This window comes from Helianthus annuus, chromosome 8 (genome assembly GCF_002127325.2).
Source record: "Helianthus annuus cultivar XRQ/B chromosome 8, HanXRQr2.0-SUNRISE, whole genome shotgun sequence".
Taxonomy (NCBI): Eukaryota; Viridiplantae; Streptophyta; class Magnoliopsida; order Asterales; family Asteraceae; genus Helianthus; species Helianthus annuus.
In genome coordinates this window covers 20,357,475-20,376,601 of record NC_035440.2, presented here as the reverse complement: position 1 = coordinate 20,376,601, position 19,127 = coordinate 20,357,475, and the positions used below count along the sequence as shown (strand labels likewise).

Below are 19,127 nucleotides of genomic sequence, written 5' to 3'. Positions count from 1 at the left end.
CAATGATAAGAGAAATTGGTTCTTGGAGACTCGATAGGTGCTTGTCGTCAATTATGATTATCCAAATATTTAAGAGGTAAAACGAGTAAAAGTTGATAATACATAACGTACTCTTATTCTTCAACACTAAGGCCGGAGGGTGTGGGATAAAGCCCCTAGGGGCTTTATCACGCCACCTCAGCGTCACATCAACGCCACGTCACACAGGGGCTTTAAGGCCTCTCCCCTTAATCTGCACGGTGTGGGATAAAGCCCCCATTAATTATAGCGCCCCCTTTATACTGACCATCTCCGCTCGATCAAATCCAAAATCGTTTGTTAACATGGTGGCGAAGGAAGCATGGCGCCCCGGTTTAACTTGCAGGGTATGGGTGGTGGCGCCAGGGGGGGTATCGACGGTGAGGTGGCACGACGACGCCCTCCATACCCTCCGGCCTAAATGGTTTATAAGGTTGTGTATTTGCTTATCAAAATCTTATTTGGGCTATTTTTATATAACCCATTAAAAAGAGTAAACTGTCATTTTGGTCCCTGTGGTTTGGGTACTTTTGCCATTTTAGTCCAAATCTCAAACTTTTTAAATCTGGGTCCCTGTGGTTTCACTTTTATTGTCATTTTAGTCCAAAATTCAAAAACCTTCTTTTTGATTGTTGCAACCTGCCTATTTTGTCGTTCGGGTCGGTAAACCCGAGTCGGTTTTAGTCGAATTGGCGAAGAGGGTTGGGGCAGAAGCAGTGTATATGCAAAGGGGGGTGGGTAAGGATGAAGTTATGTAAATGGAGGAAGATGAAAATCAGTTGGACAAAAATGCCCCTGAACAAAAAGACAAAATAGGCAGGTTGCAACAGTCAAAAAAGAGGTTTTTGAATTTTGGACTAAAATGACAATAAAAGTGAAACCACAGGGGCCCAGATTTAAAAAGTTTGAGATTTGAACTAAAATGGCAAAAGTGCCCAAACCACAGAGACCAAAATGGCAGTTTACTCCATTAAAAAATAATTAAACATAAAATTGATCTACACCAATGTTTTAAAAACTCAGTTGTTATACCTGTATTACTAGCGTAAGATGTAAATGCAGTATGAGATACCCTGGCAAATAGGGCAAACGCTTCGCCTATGTACCGCCGGTAAAATCCGGTATACCGGTTTAAACCGCTATATGGGTACCGGTTTGGATTTTTACTTTTTATTGGTGCCGGCCCAGTTTTAACTTAGCGAGTGGCGACTTTCAATATTCCATTACCAACGATCAAAACTCAAAACTTGTTTCATCACTCCATCGTTCGTGACTTGTTCCAAACTTCCATGACTCCGACGTTCATTCCAGACTTCCATCTTCATTGTTCATTCATAGTTTATCACTCTAGTTCGAGATTGGTAGGTCATTTCGATTTTTGTTTTCTTTAAATTTTTGTTGTTGTTGACAGTAGTACGATGTGTGTATATATATAGTCTTAGTGAGTCAACATGCATACATGATGTATCATGTGTATGTTTATGTGTATGTGTGTATGTGTATGCTAGTAGTTAGTGTATATAAATATGGATGTATGTGTATAATTTATGGAATTATAGTTAACTAAAGCTCAATCTGGTTCAACCGATTGAAACATTTTTAAGCCTAATCCGGTATGATTTAAAAACTGATTTTTTAAAAATTAATCTACGTATAAATACAAAGTGGGTCAAAGCTAACAAAATGATGAACTAGACATGATATATGGTCCATTTATTTAGTCGGCAGGCAAGCATTTTGAAACTGTTTTCGTCCACGTGGAACCACATAGTGGACATCAAACGCAAATTGATATAGAAAATAAAATTACTTTTAATGTCTTTAAAATAATGGGATTGTCAAAGTTGAAGGTCCATTGTGTCAAACCACCAGAATTTTATTTGGTCAAATTCATTAAAATCGTCATTGTTGAATATGATGTTTCCTAAATCTATAAATCAAACACGTTTAGAATACTTTTTTATATGATTAGATGTAGCAAATGTAAATGCATTTTAAGAAATTGAGTAGCTTTTGTATTATTTCATTAAAACATATTCAAAAATATATACACACATAAAAATCATGCCAAAAATCTTCTAAACTCTATTTAAATATAATCAATAAGAAAATCATCAACGTACAGAAATACATTTGGTTTCTTTCTATCAAATTCGACAAAAAAACATTCCTAAACGACGAGTATTATACTATTATTCTTCTTTCTATTAGTTGATTTGAAGAGCTCGAAACTCGTTGCTTTTCGGGAAGGAGTCTTGTTCATTTTTAAAAGCGAAATATGATGTCATGCTTCTTTTGTTTAATTGGATTTAAAAGCAGATATAATATTATGCATCTTTTGTTTATTATTGGATTAATAATAAATCTAAGTTGCATAAATTCTTGATAATCAAGCCAAATCGAATTTTGAATTTTTCAAATTTGAAACGAATTCTAAACACCCCTAAACAAATTCACAAGGATAAACGAAATTTAAGTTATATTTATAATTAACTTTAGTTAAATAAGTTTAATTTAATAAAACAACAAGAAGAAATAAAAAGGGGAAAATTATAAAAATGTCAGTTGACCAACCATGTTTTCGAATTTGTCACGCTCCTGCGTCCGTGGACGGACCTCTGAGCATGGGATGAGTCAGCGTATCATGTTGAAGAGTCCATGTATCACGCTCCTTCGGAAGAGTCCATCGACGCTTCGAAAGAGTCCACTAACGCTTCGGATGGATATGGACTCTTCAACATGATACGCCGACTCATCCCATGCTCAGAGGTTTGTCCATGGACATAGGAACGTAACAAATTTGAAAACACGGTTGGTCAACTGACATTTTCGTAAATTTCCTAAAAAAAAAAAAAAAAAAACTTTTTTAGTTACATATATCCTCCTACTTTTGAAAGAAAAGTTTGGTAAAATACTAGTATACTATACTAGTCATCCCCAAATGGATCTTGTCTACATCTCCACATCACAATAATATTCAACCTAGATCACCGTTCACTCAATCATTCATTCATTCATTCAAATCCCCATTGATTCCTGCAATTATTCCCTCAATCTCCATTTCTTCTCGCTGTCAATCGTCTTCTTCTCTCCACAATTTCCTCAATTCCTCATCAATTTTGAGTAGAAGAAGAAGAAGATGACGGAGAGCGAGAAGAAAGTTTCGCCGGTTTCCGATGTCGGTGCATGGGCGATGAACGTTATCAGCTCCGTCGGCATCATTATGGCCAACAAGCAGCTCATGTCCGCCAATGGCTACTCCTTCACGTTCGGTTAGTTCTTTTGCTGTTCAGATCTCGTTTGTTATTCGTGTTGAATCGGTTTAGTTTGCTGTTTGTGTAGATCTGGAACGTGTTGTTCATAATTTGATTGATTGATATAGTTTTAGCTCTGATTTGTTAGGTTAACTGTTTGATTACTGGAAATTGAGTGTAGTTTGGAGGTTAGTTGATTGCAGTTGTGTTTTTAGGTTTAGTTTATGGTGAAAATGTGTTTATGTTGGCTACATTGCATCAAATTTGTACAGATTAGTTGAAGTTACATGAACTTAAGTATCAAGTTAAATCTAACAGATCAGAATTCAGCTCTGATTTGTTAGGTTGACTGTTTGCTTATTGTAATTTGAGTGTAGTTTAGAGATTAGTCGAAATGGTGTTTACGATGTCTACATTGCATCGGATTGTGTAAAAATTGACTTTGTTATGTAGATTAGTTGAACTTCTATGAACTTAAGTAGTTAAGTATCAAGTTCTCAGATCTTCACTTTGATTGTTGATTACTTGATTGAACGGAAGTGATTGTATCCGAATTGTTAGGTATATGAGGTCTTGATTGCTAGCAAGCTTTTGATTATTGATTATTTTTGTGTTTGATGTGTTTACTAATTGGATTTAGTGCAATTTTGGTGTTTCCAGCCACAACATTAACAGGATTCCACTTTGCCGTAACTGCACTGGTGGGGTTTGTGTCGAATTCTACTGGATATACTTCATCGAAGCATGTTCCGTTATGGGAGCTTCTTTGGTTTTCGATTGTTGCAAATATGTCGATCACAGGGATGAACCTCAGTCTCATGCTTAACTCAGTTGGATTTTACCAAGTATGTAGTTACAGAATTATGAAATTATGCTTTTACAATTTCAAGATTTAAGCTGTTATACTTATATATTGCTTACATTTTTTTCTATGGTGTAGATTTCCAAACTGAGCATGATTCCAGTGGTTTGTGTGATGGAATGGATTCTTCATAACAAGCGGTATTCAAAGGAAGTCAAAGTTGCTGTTGTGGTGGTGGTTATAGGCGTTGGTGTGTGCACCGTGACTGATGTTAAGGTTAATGCTAAAGGTTTTATATGTGCATGTGTAGCAGTGCTGGCAACATCCTTGCAACAAATTGTGAGTACACGTGTATTTAATCATGTTTTTGAAACATTCTTTTTCTGACTACTAATTTATATAATATATCTACTAGTTGTCTCCATGTTGCATTAGGACACTGTAATGTCATGTTGATGCAAATAACGGGTCCCATGATTTGTTTAATTGCATCTAGATCTGGATCTATAATGAAAATTGAACTAATAGGGTTAAAGGTGGGTCAAGAGGTCCCTATTATTAAAATCCTAAAAGGGAGGTGTTTGGATTCATATTTCGGAACTTAGTATATATATGATAATATTTTCTAATGTTCATATGATCATATTATTAGGGGTCAAATAATCAGTTTCATACGTGCTGCAACAAAACTAATTATTTAAGAGTAAAATAAAATTTACCTATATTCTTGTATTTAAATCTAATTTGTGGGACTTTAACTCATATTTCACAACTTTGGGTTAACTTCAATACATAGGGCTGCAAATGAACCGAACGTTCAGCGAACAGTTCATGAACCGTTCGGCGGGAAGTTCATTTGTGTTTGTTCGTTTAATAAATGAACAAACACGAACAATAATTTTTGTTCGTTTAGTTAAATGAACGAACATGAACAAAGGCCGCGTTCGTCCATTTATGTAAATGAACGTGTTCGTTTATGGTTGTTTGTGTTCGATAGTCCATTACTATTTCTAAAATTTTTATTTTATTTCATGAACATTAGTTTGTATTCTTTTGTGTTCATGAACATTAGTTTGTATTCTTTTGTGTTCATGAACATTCGTTTGCGTTCATTACCTACAATTAACAAACGAACACGAACACATTCATTTCCTAAACGAACGAACACGTATAGAAAATCTCGTTCTATAAGTGTTCATGAGCAGTTCGTGAACACATATATTTCCTTAACAAACGAACACGATTCATGTTCGTTTGCAGCCCTAAGTCAATACAGCATTCATGATATCCTTTTTTTATAAACAGCACCTCTTACAAAAATTCAAATATTTATACCTTAATAATGAATTTGATTATACGGTGCAGTCTATAGGCTCCTTGCAGAAGAAATACTCGATTGGAGCTTTTGAATTATTGAGTAAAACAGCTCCTATTCAAGCACTCTCACTTCTCGTATTGGGTCCGTTTATCGACTATTATCTAAGTGGAAATCTGATCTCAAATTACATGAAAACCATATCTTCTGGTGCAATCGTAAGCAAAACTTGCTCCATTTTCATTCATTTCAGATTCAAGTTATTTCGGTGAACCATACATCTATCTAATTTCAACTTCACCAATCACAGATATTCATTCTGATATCATGCTCATTGGCGGTTTTCTGCAACATCAGCCAGTACCTCTGCATTGGGCGGTTTTCAGCAGTTTCATTTCAGGTTTTAGGTCACATGAAAACCGTATGTGTATTGACCTTAGGGTGGCTGTTGTTTGACTCGGAGTTGACTTTCAAGAACATTGCCGGAATGCTTGTTGCAGTTGCTGGTATGGTGATTTATAGTTGGGCGGTGGAGGTTGAAAAGGCGGCGACCAAAAGCTTACCGCATTCTAAACACAGTTTAACCGAAGAGGAGTTGAATTTATTGAAGGATGGATTGGAGAAAGGTCCAATTAGGGATCCTGAATTCGGGGAATCAAAATAGAAAGATCTCGCGTTATAGTTTGCTTGTTCTTTAATGTGTTTCTGTTAATGTTCTTGTCCGATGTGCATTCAGAGATTAGATGGTAAAGGTGAGGAATTTGAATCTATAGTTTTTATGTAGCTATTAAGCTCATTTGTTCATGCAACTATAGAAATTCTTGTGTTAATTCAACAATTTTACATGTATCAACTTTTTGCTTCATTGTATCTATTGTTCACGGTCAGATCTGCCCGTTTTGACCAAAATTCTGGGCTGAAACGCTAACTACGCCTTCTTGAAATCTAGAAATGACAAATCAAACTGGCTGGGTTGGATAAGAAGACGGTTTGAGTCGATTTTTTATATTTTAAATAGTTGGTTTTTATTAAATTTTCTAAAATGATAAAGTTGTTTTACTAACGTTAAAAAGTGAAAAGTAAATAATGTTAATAATACTAATATATGTCCGTATAATTCAAAAATGAAAAGTAAATAAATAATGTTAAAAACTTAAATGTCTGGTTCCGAACCATTGGTTGGACTGTTAAGTTGTCAAACCCAAACTGTATAAATCTCACTGACTCAACTGACTTCTTTAAATTAGATGGGTCTGGTCAGTTTTAACGATTCATGAATAGCCTCGCTTGTTCTCATGCGACGACAACTAAGACAGACTTCAGTTTGAGTTAAAAGTTGTTATAAGCTCGAATTCAACAATGGCGTTGTCAGACTGTTATAAGCTCGAATTTAACAATGGCTTCAACCATGCTTATCACAAAAGTAAACCAAGTGATAGATGTTGGCTTTTTAGCAAATCATAAAGTTCAACTGTTTACATTGTACAGAAAACCCAAATAAACGTATTCCTAAACAAACCAAATCAAAATCGAAATCCGAATGAAAAACATGGTTGTATCATGTATGAGAAAGAAAAAAATAGATCAAAAGACCACCATTATAGTAAACCTTGAGGCAGAATCCAACCCTTCTATAAGAATTTTATTGCTCCAAAAGAATGGTTTTTTTTTTAAAGAAGCAACCATAAGTTGTTTAAGATCTACAATCACTTGATATGAGATGTCGTAATTTGGGATGTGTGACTTGTGTCAAATAAGATTAAAAGTCGTCTAAAGTCATTTGTAACATATAACACTTGTTAAATTGTTTATTCATAGTTTTATATTATCATTATAATAATATTGTTTCTATCACGTTTAAATAAGTTAAACCGATAAGCAAGTTTTCGTGGGACACGTTTTGGCAGTGCTAGAAAACCAGGTTATCCAATCGAACCGGGCAACCTATCTTAACACCTCTAAATACATGTATCATACTCTCATTTCTTAGGGTGAAGGGGGCACCCCCCTAATGAGGTGAGGGGAAACTTTTTGTAACCCAATCATACGTTGCCATGTCATTTCCCCTCTATAACTTCCCTCTTGTCCAAAAATGTACGGGGTGCACCCCTCTTAGGGGAATTGTTTTTTTTATTCAAAAAAAAAAAAGAAGAAAAAGAAAAGTTTTCATTGGTTGAAAAAAAGGGTGGCCCACCTTCTCTCTCCTTCCTAAATCGGTGCCTCCTCCCCGAAATTGGTCCCCGAAATTGCTCCCCTCTTGGATGGCGGCACCATACCCGCTCGGCAACTTTGGTCCCCGAAGGGAGTCACCGAGGGTGCCCTGCTCAGCCTTATCCTTACTACAATTTTCTTTTTCATCGCAAGCTTTCTTTCGCCTCAAGTGCCTAGTGGTTTTTTTGTACTTTTATCGAAAATATTTTTTTTCATTATATTCTATAAGTATACATATATGCAGGGGAAAATCTTAGTTAGGATTGGGGAAGCCCCCCTGTTTTTTCGCTTCGAAATCTTAATTTTACTTAAAATTTTTGAAAATTTTATATGTATTGAGTCCCCCTCCTCCCCCGCCTATTTTTTTTCTTTAAAACTCCCGGCTTCCTCTATTTAAAAGTTCGGGATCAGCCACTGCATATATGATAATACTAGTTTAAGTCCTGTGTATGATACAGATGTTCTCACATAAAATTATACTATTTAACAGTGCTGACATAAAAGCTTAAATGAAAGAAATGTTCTATTACTAATTTTGATTTTAATGTTAATGAGATGATTATGCTTATTAAAAATTGATGTTTAGTGCGAAAGCCCAACCAGTAGATCCATATAGCCATTTAAAAAAATTAAATTTAGTTCAAACTTGTTTAGTTAAATCAAATTTGGTTTAAACTTATTATTAGTTACTGAATTTAAATTTAAATTAAACTCGAAAAATGATTTCCTACTATATACATTTTGATAAAAAAAATTATAATTATTTGATAAGTTAGGAAATATATAAATATTATATTTGTTTTTAATTTTAATGAAACACTTACGTATTTTAAATCAAATTTTGTAATAAGGAAATAATTAATTATGAAATTTGAATTTGAATTAGAGTCGAAACCATTTACTATTTCAAATTTTATAAATTCAAAGCAATTGATAATTAAGGAAAAAATTAGTTACTATATTTGTTTTTAATGTTAATGACATAGGGTGTGGTCATGACCCTCATGGTCACCATAATCCTCCACATCAGCGTCATGTCACTCAGTTCTAATTCATCATCCAAAACCACTACCCTAAGAGCGTGGTCATGAACCAAACCACTATTTTTTTTTATTTTAATTTATTTTTGTGAAAATGAAAAATAAAAATTAAAAAAAGGAAAGGAGGCTAATGGTTTCCATGGTTTAATCTATGCCAACGATTGTGGATGAAGCAATGAGGTGGTGTAAGACCATGCCTAGTGGTAAGGGTGAATAATGCCCCCACCCTTGGGCGTTTTCCGCCATGTGGTAGTCCTGTCAGCAAGGGGCATTATTGAGCGTTTTTTTCTAAAATGGATGTAGTGGGGATGTGGGTATTATGTTAAAATGTGTAAAGAATTAAATAAAAAAACTAACCAAAAAAAGGGGATTGGCCAAGAAAAAGAGGGATACATCTGATTGGCCAACCAATTTGCTATTTAGCATGATTCAAAGCACGTCCGGAGGGCATTTTTGCTAAATCACGCTCAATCACGCCATGGGGTGGGGGGGGAGCATTTTTGGGCGTGTTTGGGGGAGAATCACGTCGGATCACATACCACTACGCATGGTCTAATAATCCATTAATAATCATATGTGGCGATTAATGACCCAATCTATGCTCCCACACCCTTTAGCCTAACGCTTTTAACATCAAATTTTAGTTCATAATTAAAAAAAGATTTAAATATATATTCAAGATTCAATTAGCAAACTTAAACCATTTGTTGTGATCTAATCCTTGTGTTTTCCCTCTTAAACACAATAACAATGGATTAAGAGGTTGTCACGTGACACTTAATAGCATAAGTGGACAACAAGTGGCCAAAATTTATTTCTATTTATTATTATGTATAGATATCATCATCATTATCATACTCAGTAAATTCTATCAATAGCAAAGCTAAAGTAGGACCTGAGGAGGGTAAGATGTATATAACCTTACCTCTACCACGTAGGAAAAAAGAGTCTTCTTCCGATTATCATGTATTGATATGAGACACAAAAATAAAGAAAAAGGTAATATTTGTTGTAGTAGTTAACATATCCCCTAAGTAGAAATGGGCTATTTATTTCTTGTACTTTCTTATGAGACACACAAATAAAAAATAAAAAATAATATTTGTTATAGTAGTTAACATATCCCCTAAGCAGAAATGGGCTATTTATTTCATGTACTTTCTTGTTTACACTCACATGCCTCATCAGCCATAAACATAGAACGGTCCCTCTTAGCAATAATTGATAAATTGACATGATATTGAAAAACAACCCAACATTAAATTGGGGTAACATCCCAAATGTTTGAATTTGGTAGTGAGATTAGATTCTTAATCATATGTCGTTATAAGTTAGGTAAAAGAGTTTTAGTCGTTATCAAAATAAAAGGTGTATTAAAAAAATTACTATCAACGCTTTTGCAATTACATTCGCAGATTTTTCAAACCAGGAAAAATTATCTATAACGGAATTATTAAATAATATCATAAGGTAATAATAATTTCGAAAAATACTAAGAGCGTCTCCAACGTGATGGCGTTGAAACAATATGTCGATCGACATAAAAGAGACGAAGGAGGGAAGACAGGCCTAGTGGATGTTGCGAGGAGAGAGGGATGGTGAAATTAGTTCACACTAGCTTCAGGTGGCGCATAAAGGGGGGTGGGGATGTGCATCCACGGGGAGAGAGAGGAAAGAAGCCATACATGTTGATGTGGAGGAGAGAGGGTGACGCCAATCCCCCTCTGTTAGAGAGAGGGTGACGCATCCTGTAATATATAACATCGTTAATCTCGTCGTAGCGAGAGGGAGTTTTTCCATATGACCAACCTCAATTGTGAGATTAAGTATTTCTAATTTTCACCTTGATAATTGAAAGGTTGACCGGTCAATAGGGGACGCATAATGGTAACAACATACACCATATATTTGCTAAATATTATATGAGAATTTTGATGGAAGAAGCAAAGATGGTACTGACGGGTAAGTAAACACGTACACCATATGAAAACCACCCTCCCCATCCCATTTTAGCCAGCAAATTTCCACACAAATTTCATTTTTTATTTTTTCAACCACCCTCAACCACCACAAACCACCGTGGATAATGAGCACGGTGACGTTATCACCAGCATCCACCACCGCACCAGGAAACCCCTCGGTTTTCTACCGGAACAAATCAACAACCACCGCCGGTTCTAAATGTCGGACCAGATTCAGATCAAAACCTATATTTGCTGCTCTGGTTGAGGAAGCTAGACCTAGGTCTTTACCTCCGGCTAGAGGTAATAATAACAATATTAATGGTGCCGTACCGGAATTGAACTCCGGTGTGTCTTCTATAGTTCCGGCATCTAGAAACAGAGCAGATGATATTCAAGCTGAATCGAAGGCCTTGGCGCGTGCAGTCAACGCTTCTGTTTACAGTCCTGAACTTATTAAGCTCAAATACGCTTCTCGTCCGTTTAAGGTGATGAGTTTCCTCAATTTTGTTATTGTTTGACCTAATTGTAAGTTTATAACTCGAAATTATGAAATTATTGTGTGAATTGAAGATAAACACTGGTGATTTGATCAGTTTTGTTATTGTTTAACCTAATTATAACTCTAAATTATGAAATTAGTGTGTTAATTGAAGATACACACTGGTATATTGACCGGTTTTATTATTATTGAAACTAATCATACTCAAAATTATGAAATTATTGGTGGAAATTGACGATACACGCCAGTAATTTGACCAATTTTATTATTATTTAACCTAACTATAACTCGAAATTGTGCAATTATTGGTGAAATTTGAAGATACACACTGGTAATTTGACTAATTTCAATTTGTTCATACGAACTTTTTTACAAATTTGTAAATCGAATTCAGGTGTTACGGAGGACTCTGCAGATCCTAATGGGATTAGGTTCATTTGGAGTGAAACTATGGGTTGACCAATTGCAAGGTCAACTGGAACAGAACAGAAGAGCTAGAGCCGTTGAGTTAAGGGAGACTTTTACAAGGTTAGGTCCTACTTTTGTTAAGATCGGTCAGGGGCTTTCAACTCGACCTGATCTTTGCCCACCCGAGTTTCTTGAGGAGCTTTCTGAACTTCAGGTATGACAGATTGTTTGTTTTCTTTCGGGTTTGAATGCGTTTGGTTTGTGATGGCTTTTGTTGTTTGCATATGTATGCTTGAAACTATCTACATGATTGAGCAGGATGCTTTACCAACGTTTCCAGACGCAGAAGCATTTGCATGTATTGAAAAAGAGCTAGGGCTTTCACTCGATTCAATTTACTCATCAATATCATCATCTCCAATTGCTGCAGCCAGTTTGGGTCAAGTTTACAAAGCCCAACTTAAGTATTCGGGCCAATTTGTTGCTGTGAAGGTGCAGAGGCCCGGTATTGAAGAAGCAATCGGGCTAGACTTTTACCTCATAAGGGGTCTAGGTTTCCTTATAAACAAATATGTTGACTTTATTAGCAGTGATGTTGTTGCCTTAATCGACGAATTTGCAAGAAGAGTTTATCAAGAGCTCAATTATGTCCAGGTTGGTTTTCTTTACTAATAATGTATGCTCTCAAATCTCATTAGCTGGAGTGTTTGAATAAGGTATAAAAAGTACATAAATAAGGTGAGTAAAATGCCATTTTCGTCCTTGAGGTTTGGCCAGTTTTGTGACTTTCATCCAAAGGTTTGTTTTTCCGCATCTGAATCCAAAAGGTTTGAAATCTTGCCCTTTTCATCCGGCTCGTTAACTCCATCCGTTTTTCTTCGTTTTCTTGGGTATTTCCGTTTTTTGGTTAACTTAAAGGGCAATTCGGTCTTTTTCACTTTATGTACAATCATTTAGCATAATGTACAAGTATTCAAAAGACCGAATTGCCCTGTAAGTTAACAAAAAAGACGAAAATACCCATGACTTAACGGAGAAAAAAGTTTGGAGTTATTGAGCTGGATGAAAATGGCAAGATTTCAAACCTTTTGGATCCAGATGCGAAAAACAAACCTTTGGTCGAAAGTTGCAAAACCGGCCAAACCCCAGGGACTAAAATGGCATTTTACTCAAAATAAGGTATTGGTATGGTAACCCGTTATAGGGCCGTGTGGGTTTGAATGTTAATTTCGACAGGTGTGTGCAGGAGGGACAAAATGCAAGAAGATTTAAAAAATTATACGCCGATAAAGAAGAAGTACTCGTTCCCGACATTTATTGGGATTACACAAGTGGAAAAGTTCTAACAATGGATTGGGTTGACGGGGTCAAACTAAACGAGCAAGCGATAATTGAAGGTCAAGGGTTAAAAGTCTTGGATTTGGTCAACACAGGGATCCAGTGCAGCCTTAGACAGTTACTTGAATACGGTTATTTCCATGCGGACCCACACCCGGGAAATCTTTTAGCCACACCGGAAGGAAAACTCGCGTTTCTCGATTTTGGAATGATGAGTGAAACACCGGAAGAAGCAAGATTTGCGATAATTGGTCATGTGGTTCACATGGTCAATCGGGATTACGAAGCAATGGCTCGTGATTATTATGCCTTAGATTTTTTGGCACCTGAAGTAGACGTGACCCCGATTGTACCGGCACTTAGGAACTTTTTTGACGATGCGTTAAATTCGACTGTTAGTGAGCTTAATTTTAAAACGATTGTGGATGGGCTTGGTGCGGTTCTTTATCAGTATCCGTTTAATGTACCTGCTTATTATGCGTTAATATTAAGGTCACTTACGGTTCTAGAAGGTTTAGCTCTTTATGCCGACCCGAATTTTAAGGTGTTAGCTGCTTCGTACCCGTATTTTGCTAAAAGATTGCTCACGGATCCAAACCCGTATTTAAGAGATGCCCTAATTGAGTTACTATTCAAGGATGGAAAGTTCAGGTACAAGGATCGTTCAAAATTTCATATCTTAATTACCTCTTAACTACACCAAATATATCATATTTGTTCATTCCTTAATATATTGAAGAGTTAATTACGTTTTTCGTCCCTGTGGTTTGTTGAAAATAACCATTACAGTGGATTAGTTTAAAAATTGCCAAAACAGTACCAGTACTTTCACTTTTGTACCAGTTAAAGTCCACCTTCATTAACCCGATCCAATTTACCGTTAGTCTTTTCACCAAAAACTTAACGGTAGATTGGATGGAGTTAACGGAGGTGGACTATAATTGTTACAAAAGTGAAAGTACTGGTACTGTTTTGGCGATTATTAAACTAATGGACTGAGATGGTTAATTTCAACAAACCACAAGGACGAAAAATGTAATTAACCCTATATTAAATATAGGTAGTTACTTATAACAATAACAGAACTGCTTCTTCGCTGAATAAATAATTAGGGAAACAATGTTATTTCTTTGAGTCGTTTGTGTGCATGATGTTTTTTTGTTTATTCAGTTAAACATGTTATTTTATTTCCTATGGAACGGGTAAATATGTTTTTTTTGCTGTTCTAAAAGGGTAAATATGGTATTATGAAATTTAAAAGAATATATATGAAATTGTCCTTTTAAACCTAACATCTAAAATTATGAATGTATGGATACAATGATTTAGGAGATTATAAGCATCACAACTAGACTTTAGATGACTTTCAAGTTTCAACATGTTGACTCGTTCCATTTTCAGCTGTTTTAATTGATCCGTTTGAGATAAAACATAGCCCAAATCAACATTTTTCTTGGTTTTGGTTTCCAAACAGGTGGAATAGGCTTGAAAACCTACTTGTGCAGGGGAAACAGGATCGAGATTTCTCCGCAAAAGAGGCTTTACAACCTGTTTTGAAACTGTTATTGGATCCAGAAGGTGAAGAACTGAGGTCGTTAGTTATCAAAGAAGCTATTCGAGTAACCGAAGCAATCACAATTGGAACCATGATTGACACATACAATTCCATTCCGGGTCCGTTGAAGTCTTTTCTTCCCAATGGGAATGGAATCGGTATCCCCATGACCGATGCTGAGATCGAGAGCATGATGGAGCTTAGAGCACAAGTTTTAAGAATATGGGGGCTTTTACGGTCCTCCGATAATATTGATCCTGCAATCCTACAGCCTATTCTACAGGTATGCTAAAATATAATTCATTTTATGAGTAAAATGCCATTTTCGTCTCCGAGGTTTGGCCAGTTTTGCTGCTTTTGTCCAAAGGTTTGTTTTTCCGCATCTGGATCCGAACGGTTTGAAATCTTGCCGTTTTCATCCGGCTCATTAACTCTATCCATTTTCTTTGTTAAGTTAGAGGTATTTTCATATTTTTTGTTAACTTAAAGGACAATTCGGTCTTTTTCACCTTATGTTCAAGCATTTAAAATACCCCTGACTGAATCCGTGACCGAATTGCCATTTAAGCTAACAAAAAAGACGAAAATACCCCTGACTTAACAGAGAAAAAAGGATGGAGTTTACGAGTCAGATGAAAATGGCAAGATTTCAAACCTTTTGGACCCGTATGCGGAAAACCAAACATTTAGACGAAAGTCGCAAAACTGACCAAATCTCAGGGACGAAAATGATATTTTACTTTGCTTTATAAAACAGTTAGTTTAACCCATTTGATCATCTTGCATGATATGATGTGTAAATGAATCATAATCAGGTACTTCAAGAACCCGAGGCAAGAAATCTTGGAGGGCGCGTATTTGGTGGAATTACACAGCGTTTGGCCGCACGTATGCTGCAACAGGTTCTGCGGTCACCCGCAACGGCTCGTGCACCATCTGTATAGCAGCAGCACATTTGATCATCATCATATAACTACATCTGGGATTACAGTTTGAATGTCCGATAATGATAGCATTCTTTCAATGTGTATAATATAAGTAACAGAAGATGGTTGTAACGTCGGACATTTGTGAAAGATAAACCTCTCATACAAGCAAATGGATATTGTTCTCATGATCATGAGTATTGAACCATTACATCTGTTAAGAATGATATTTACATAGTTTACTTGAACCTGATGAGAACACTTCTACATCTCTATAAACTATAGGAACATTTATGGATTTACATTCATGTTAAGCATTACGAGCCGGGGTCTCACTGGAAGCAGCTTCTCTATTCCTACAGAGTAGAGGTAAGGCTCTCTACATCTTACCCTTCTCAGACTCTACCTTAGCTTTGCTATTGGTGGGATTTACTGAGTATGATGATGATGACGACTCATGTTAAGCATTAATCAGAGTTAGAATTTTGTTAGGTTTAATTTTACTTGATAGCCTAACCAAGATTACTAGTATGTAGAATTTTGAGTGAGAGTGCGATTGTGTTATGAACATTAGTTATTGACTGAAACTGAATAAAGTGCTTTTGATGAAGGTTTAAGGTTTAACTATCGATTATTGAACATTGTGATTTTTTTTTTATTATAAAAATAACAATCTTTATTTAAACAGACATGAAACGCCCCTCCAGGGGTCTTGTCCGTTGGATTTACTCTTGGCACATAGCTGTCAAACTAATTAATTGTCATTCAAACCGTACTAGAAAACAATTCATACAAGACATGACCATCCAAAACATATTCTTAAGTCTTAAAAAAAGATAACAATTGTCCCAACAATAAAACTTCTTTAAAAGAAACTAGATTTACCGAATAGTACAAATGCCACACTATTGTTAGCGACAAATAATACTGAAGTTATGATGTGTTAATGTGAAAAAACTAGACTGCAGCGTAAAACATAGAAAATAATAATTAAGTCGATTTAAGACCCACACGTTGTAGCGGACTTGTCAAACAGGAAAAAAATAAACGACGTAAAAACGTTAAACCACATATTAACTAGCAAAATCTAGTACATTGTGTATTTAGTTTTTACAGAGAATTTATCCTTTTAACCTACCCATAAATATCCATAAATCATGACGAAGTCTAGTTCACGGTTAACTGGCCATCAATAACACTTATAATCAACCAAGGCTGATTTAACTAACCAGTTACCGCTACAAATATCCGTTAAACGACATCTTAATTATGGTTTTAGGCCAAAACCAACCCATACACACCCCTAAATCTTTAATCAGCAATCACCAAGTTGTTATAAAGAATATCAAAGAATTGTAAAATTGAAACTTTAAACCGGTCGAATATGTGAAACTTAAAAGAATAACAAAATTTAAACGGCCCGGGTTTAGAAGAGGCCAACATGTAAAACATTTTAAGGGGAACAAACACCTTCATGGGTAAGGCGCCGACTGTATATTGTGGTTTAAGGGTAATTTCTAAGAATTCTGACATGTCGGGATTTGATTGGTCGGGGCAAAAGCACCGCCCTTGGGTGTCCCTTCCCACTAAGAAAAATATAAAGAAATACAAAATTAAAATTTGTCAACGGATCCGGTTGGTGAAATTTGTAATTTATAAACTATTAAAAACAACGAATCAATAGTCATATATTCATTCATAGGTTCATAACAGATTTGAGCAAACATATAAAAGAATTATATTGAATGTTTAAAGCTTCAAATAAAATAAACGAATGTAAAAAACTAATAATCTTCAACGAATTATATCATTTGTTTTGAGTTTCAATTGTTTTCTGGCTACTTTCTTGCTAGTCGCGGTTTCGCTTTTTTGACCGTTCAAAAAAAATTAAACCACGTCGCCTTTGCCACCTGGTTTCTCGACACACACGATCGCAAAACACAACTGTTGATCTCGACGAAACGACCATACTTGAATCTTTGAACCCTCCTTCAAATGTTTTTTATTATCAAACCAAAACTGGTACCAGTTTGTCTTCAACACGTAGTTGTAGGTACTAAGCATAGGCCACATTGTCAGTTCCAACTTCAACTTGTACATCTCCAACGTTGGCCCCAACAACGAAACCTCAATGTTGTTCTCTTTGGGAACATACGACTCAACAATTTGTCTTTCATCCTCCGTCAAGAACTTATTCGTCTGCAGTTGGTTAAACGGCATGTTTAACCTGTTTTGAGTTTTCAGTGTATCCGACTTGTACAACGTCTTCTGAATCACGAGTTTCACGTCCGTCCCATTCATCTCGCTCACGATGAACTCGTCTAACCGTTGGGTTATCTCGTTGGTCACCACGGGTGGACGCTCTCCCTTTTTTGGTACCTTTCGTTTTTTACTCACGTTCTTCACAACGGATGTTGTTGACTGTGGACGCTTCCCCTTTGACTTTCTTAACCGCTCAGCACTTACCTCCTTCACAAAATTAATAAAAAATAATTAGTGTAAAGTAAAGTAGAGTAAAATTAATATTTGTCGTTTCAAAAGTAATAAGAAAAAAAAACTTACTTCCTTCACAATGGACTTGTTTTTTTCTTCTTGTAACTCCTTATCGCGAAAGAATCTTAACCATTCATTCGCTAGTTCTTCGATCTTTCGCATGTATTTATTGTTTTCTGTCGTTAATATTCTTTGATTACGTCTTCTTCTCAATGAATCTTCTGGTATGAAGTTAGCATGCTTGATGAGAACAAGTGTATCCTCCATGAATGTTTCTTGAGTTTATTGATGATCAAGAATGTATGCAGGAGATCGTATAGAAAGAAAGAGGGTTTATGGATTATGAAGAATGCAGGAGATCGTATAGAAAGAAAGAGGGTTTGGAATTAATTGTGATGGATAACATATGGTGGGTTTAGATACGTGAATAGATACAGGATGCGGGATTATAGGGTACAATTAATGAGATAAATATCTTTTATTTTGATCATATACTAGGATTTTGACCTGCCGCGCGTTGCGGCGACGTCGAAAGTTAAATTAACTCGTATTTATATTTTATATTTGACCCGACTCTTTACTGAAAAAAATTACGTCGCCGTTGAACGAAAACGTATTATATTTGACCAGACTCGCTTTCGAATACAGTTTACGAACGTACACAAAATAAGTAAAAAACGTATTCTTTTTTACCAGACTCGCCTGAGGAAAAAGTTTGTGTCAAAACGTGAGTTGTTTATGTTGAAACGTGAATTTAAAATAACAGGTACGTTAAAATTGCGATACACAGAGCGTTACGTCCGCGACACCTTAGTTGTTTATAGTTGACGACACGTTATGTGATGCGTTGACCACATAAAACATGTGTTTGACGTATCCGATCAAACTCAGTGTAACCTATATAAACATTGTGGTTACAATGTACAATGATGACAATAACGTGTAACGTCCGCACGTGACATTACACGTGTTTGACTTTGTTACACACGGTACGTTCGTGACATTAACGTCATTAGATATATATATATATATAAGTATGGCTCGCTCATTGCGGTGAAAAGTTGTAACAATATTGTAGGCAACCGTGGAAAGTCGTAAAAGTAATTTAGACATTAACATGGTTAGACATAGATAAAAAAAATAGCATATTAATGTGTTACGCTATGGTTCAAAGTCGTAAAAGCAATTAAAATAAAATGAGACGTAAAGTTATTAAGTAGAAAAAATTAGTAGATCAAAGTTGTCAATTACCAAAAATGTATAACTAACTTAGTTTGAGAGTTTGAAGTGAAAGAATTAAAAGT

The 19,127-nt window shown here is 35.7% G+C and overlaps 3 protein-coding genes across 3 annotated transcripts; 2 read left to right on the top strand and 1 right to left on the bottom strand.

Moving 5' to 3' along the window:
• Positions 1-2,923: 2,923 nt before the first annotated feature.
• Positions 2,924-6,259, top strand: LOC110872313 (UDP-rhamnose/UDP-galactose transporter 2). Its single transcript, XM_022121096.1, has 5 exons — positions 2,924-3,290; positions 3,933-4,117; positions 4,213-4,413; positions 5,440-5,607; positions 5,700-6,259. The coding sequence occupies exons 1-5, from the start codon at positions 3,158-3,160 to the stop codon at positions 6,051-6,053; spliced, it is 1,041 nt and encodes a 346-aa protein (XP_021976788.1). The 5' UTR covers positions 2,924-3,157; the 3' UTR covers positions 6,054-6,259.
• Positions 6,260-10,429: 4,170 nt separating this feature from the next.
• Positions 10,430-15,578, top strand: LOC110872314 (protein ACTIVITY OF BC1 COMPLEX KINASE 3, chloroplastic). The gene is made up of 6 exons (XM_022121097.2): positions 10,430-11,089; positions 11,498-11,725; positions 11,830-12,165; positions 12,758-13,500; positions 14,324-14,687; positions 15,220-15,578. Exons 1-6 carry the CDS (start codon positions 10,727-10,729, stop codon positions 15,346-15,348), a joined length of 2,163 nt encoding a protein of 720 aa, XP_021976789.1. The 5' UTR covers positions 10,430-10,726; the 3' UTR covers positions 15,349-15,578.
• Positions 15,579-17,217: 1,639 nt separating this feature from the next.
• On the bottom strand, positions 17,218-18,090 carry LOC118480923 (putative B3 domain-containing protein At2g27410). The gene is made up of 2 exons (XM_035975923.1): positions 17,893-18,090; positions 17,218-17,799 (listed from the first exon to the last, which is right to left on the bottom strand). The coding sequence occupies exons 1-2, from the start codon at positions 18,088-18,090 to the stop codon at positions 17,218-17,220; spliced, it is 780 nt and encodes a 259-aa protein (XP_035831816.1).
• Positions 18,091-19,127: the final 1,037 nt, after the last annotated feature.

Excerpts from the sequence above, each read along its gene's own strand:
- LOC118480923 (XM_035975923.1), bottom strand. The coding sequence starts at position 18,090 with ATGGAGGATACACTTGTTCTCATCAAGCATGCTAACTTCATACCAGAA. Across the intron at positions 17,800-17,892 it reads ACAAGTCCATTGTGAAGGAA|GAGGTAAGTGCTGAGCGGTT; the intron begins GTAAGTTTTTTT and ends AATTTTGTGAAG.
- LOC110872314 (XM_022121097.2), top strand. The coding sequence starts at position 10,727 with ATGAGCACGGTGACGTTATCACCAGCATCCACCACCGCACCAGGAAAC. Across the intron at positions 12,166-12,757 it reads AAGAGCTCAATTATGTCCAG|GAGGGACAAAATGCAAGAAG; the intron begins GTTGGTTTTCTT and ends AGGTGTGTGCAG. Across the intron at positions 14,688-15,219 it reads TCCTACAGCCTATTCTACAG|GTACTTCAAGAACCCGAGGC; the intron begins GTATGCTAAAAT and ends AATCATAATCAG.
- LOC110872313 (XM_022121096.1), top strand. The coding sequence starts at position 3,158 with ATGACGGAGAGCGAGAAGAAAGTTTCGCCGGTTTCCGATGTCGGTGCA. Across the intron at positions 3,291-3,932 it reads TGGCTACTCCTTCACGTTCG|CCACAACATTAACAGGATTC; the intron begins GTTAGTTCTTTT and ends TGGTGTTTCCAG. Across the intron at positions 4,414-5,439 it reads CAACATCCTTGCAACAAATT|TCTATAGGCTCCTTGCAGAA; the intron begins GTGAGTACACGT and ends TATACGGTGCAG.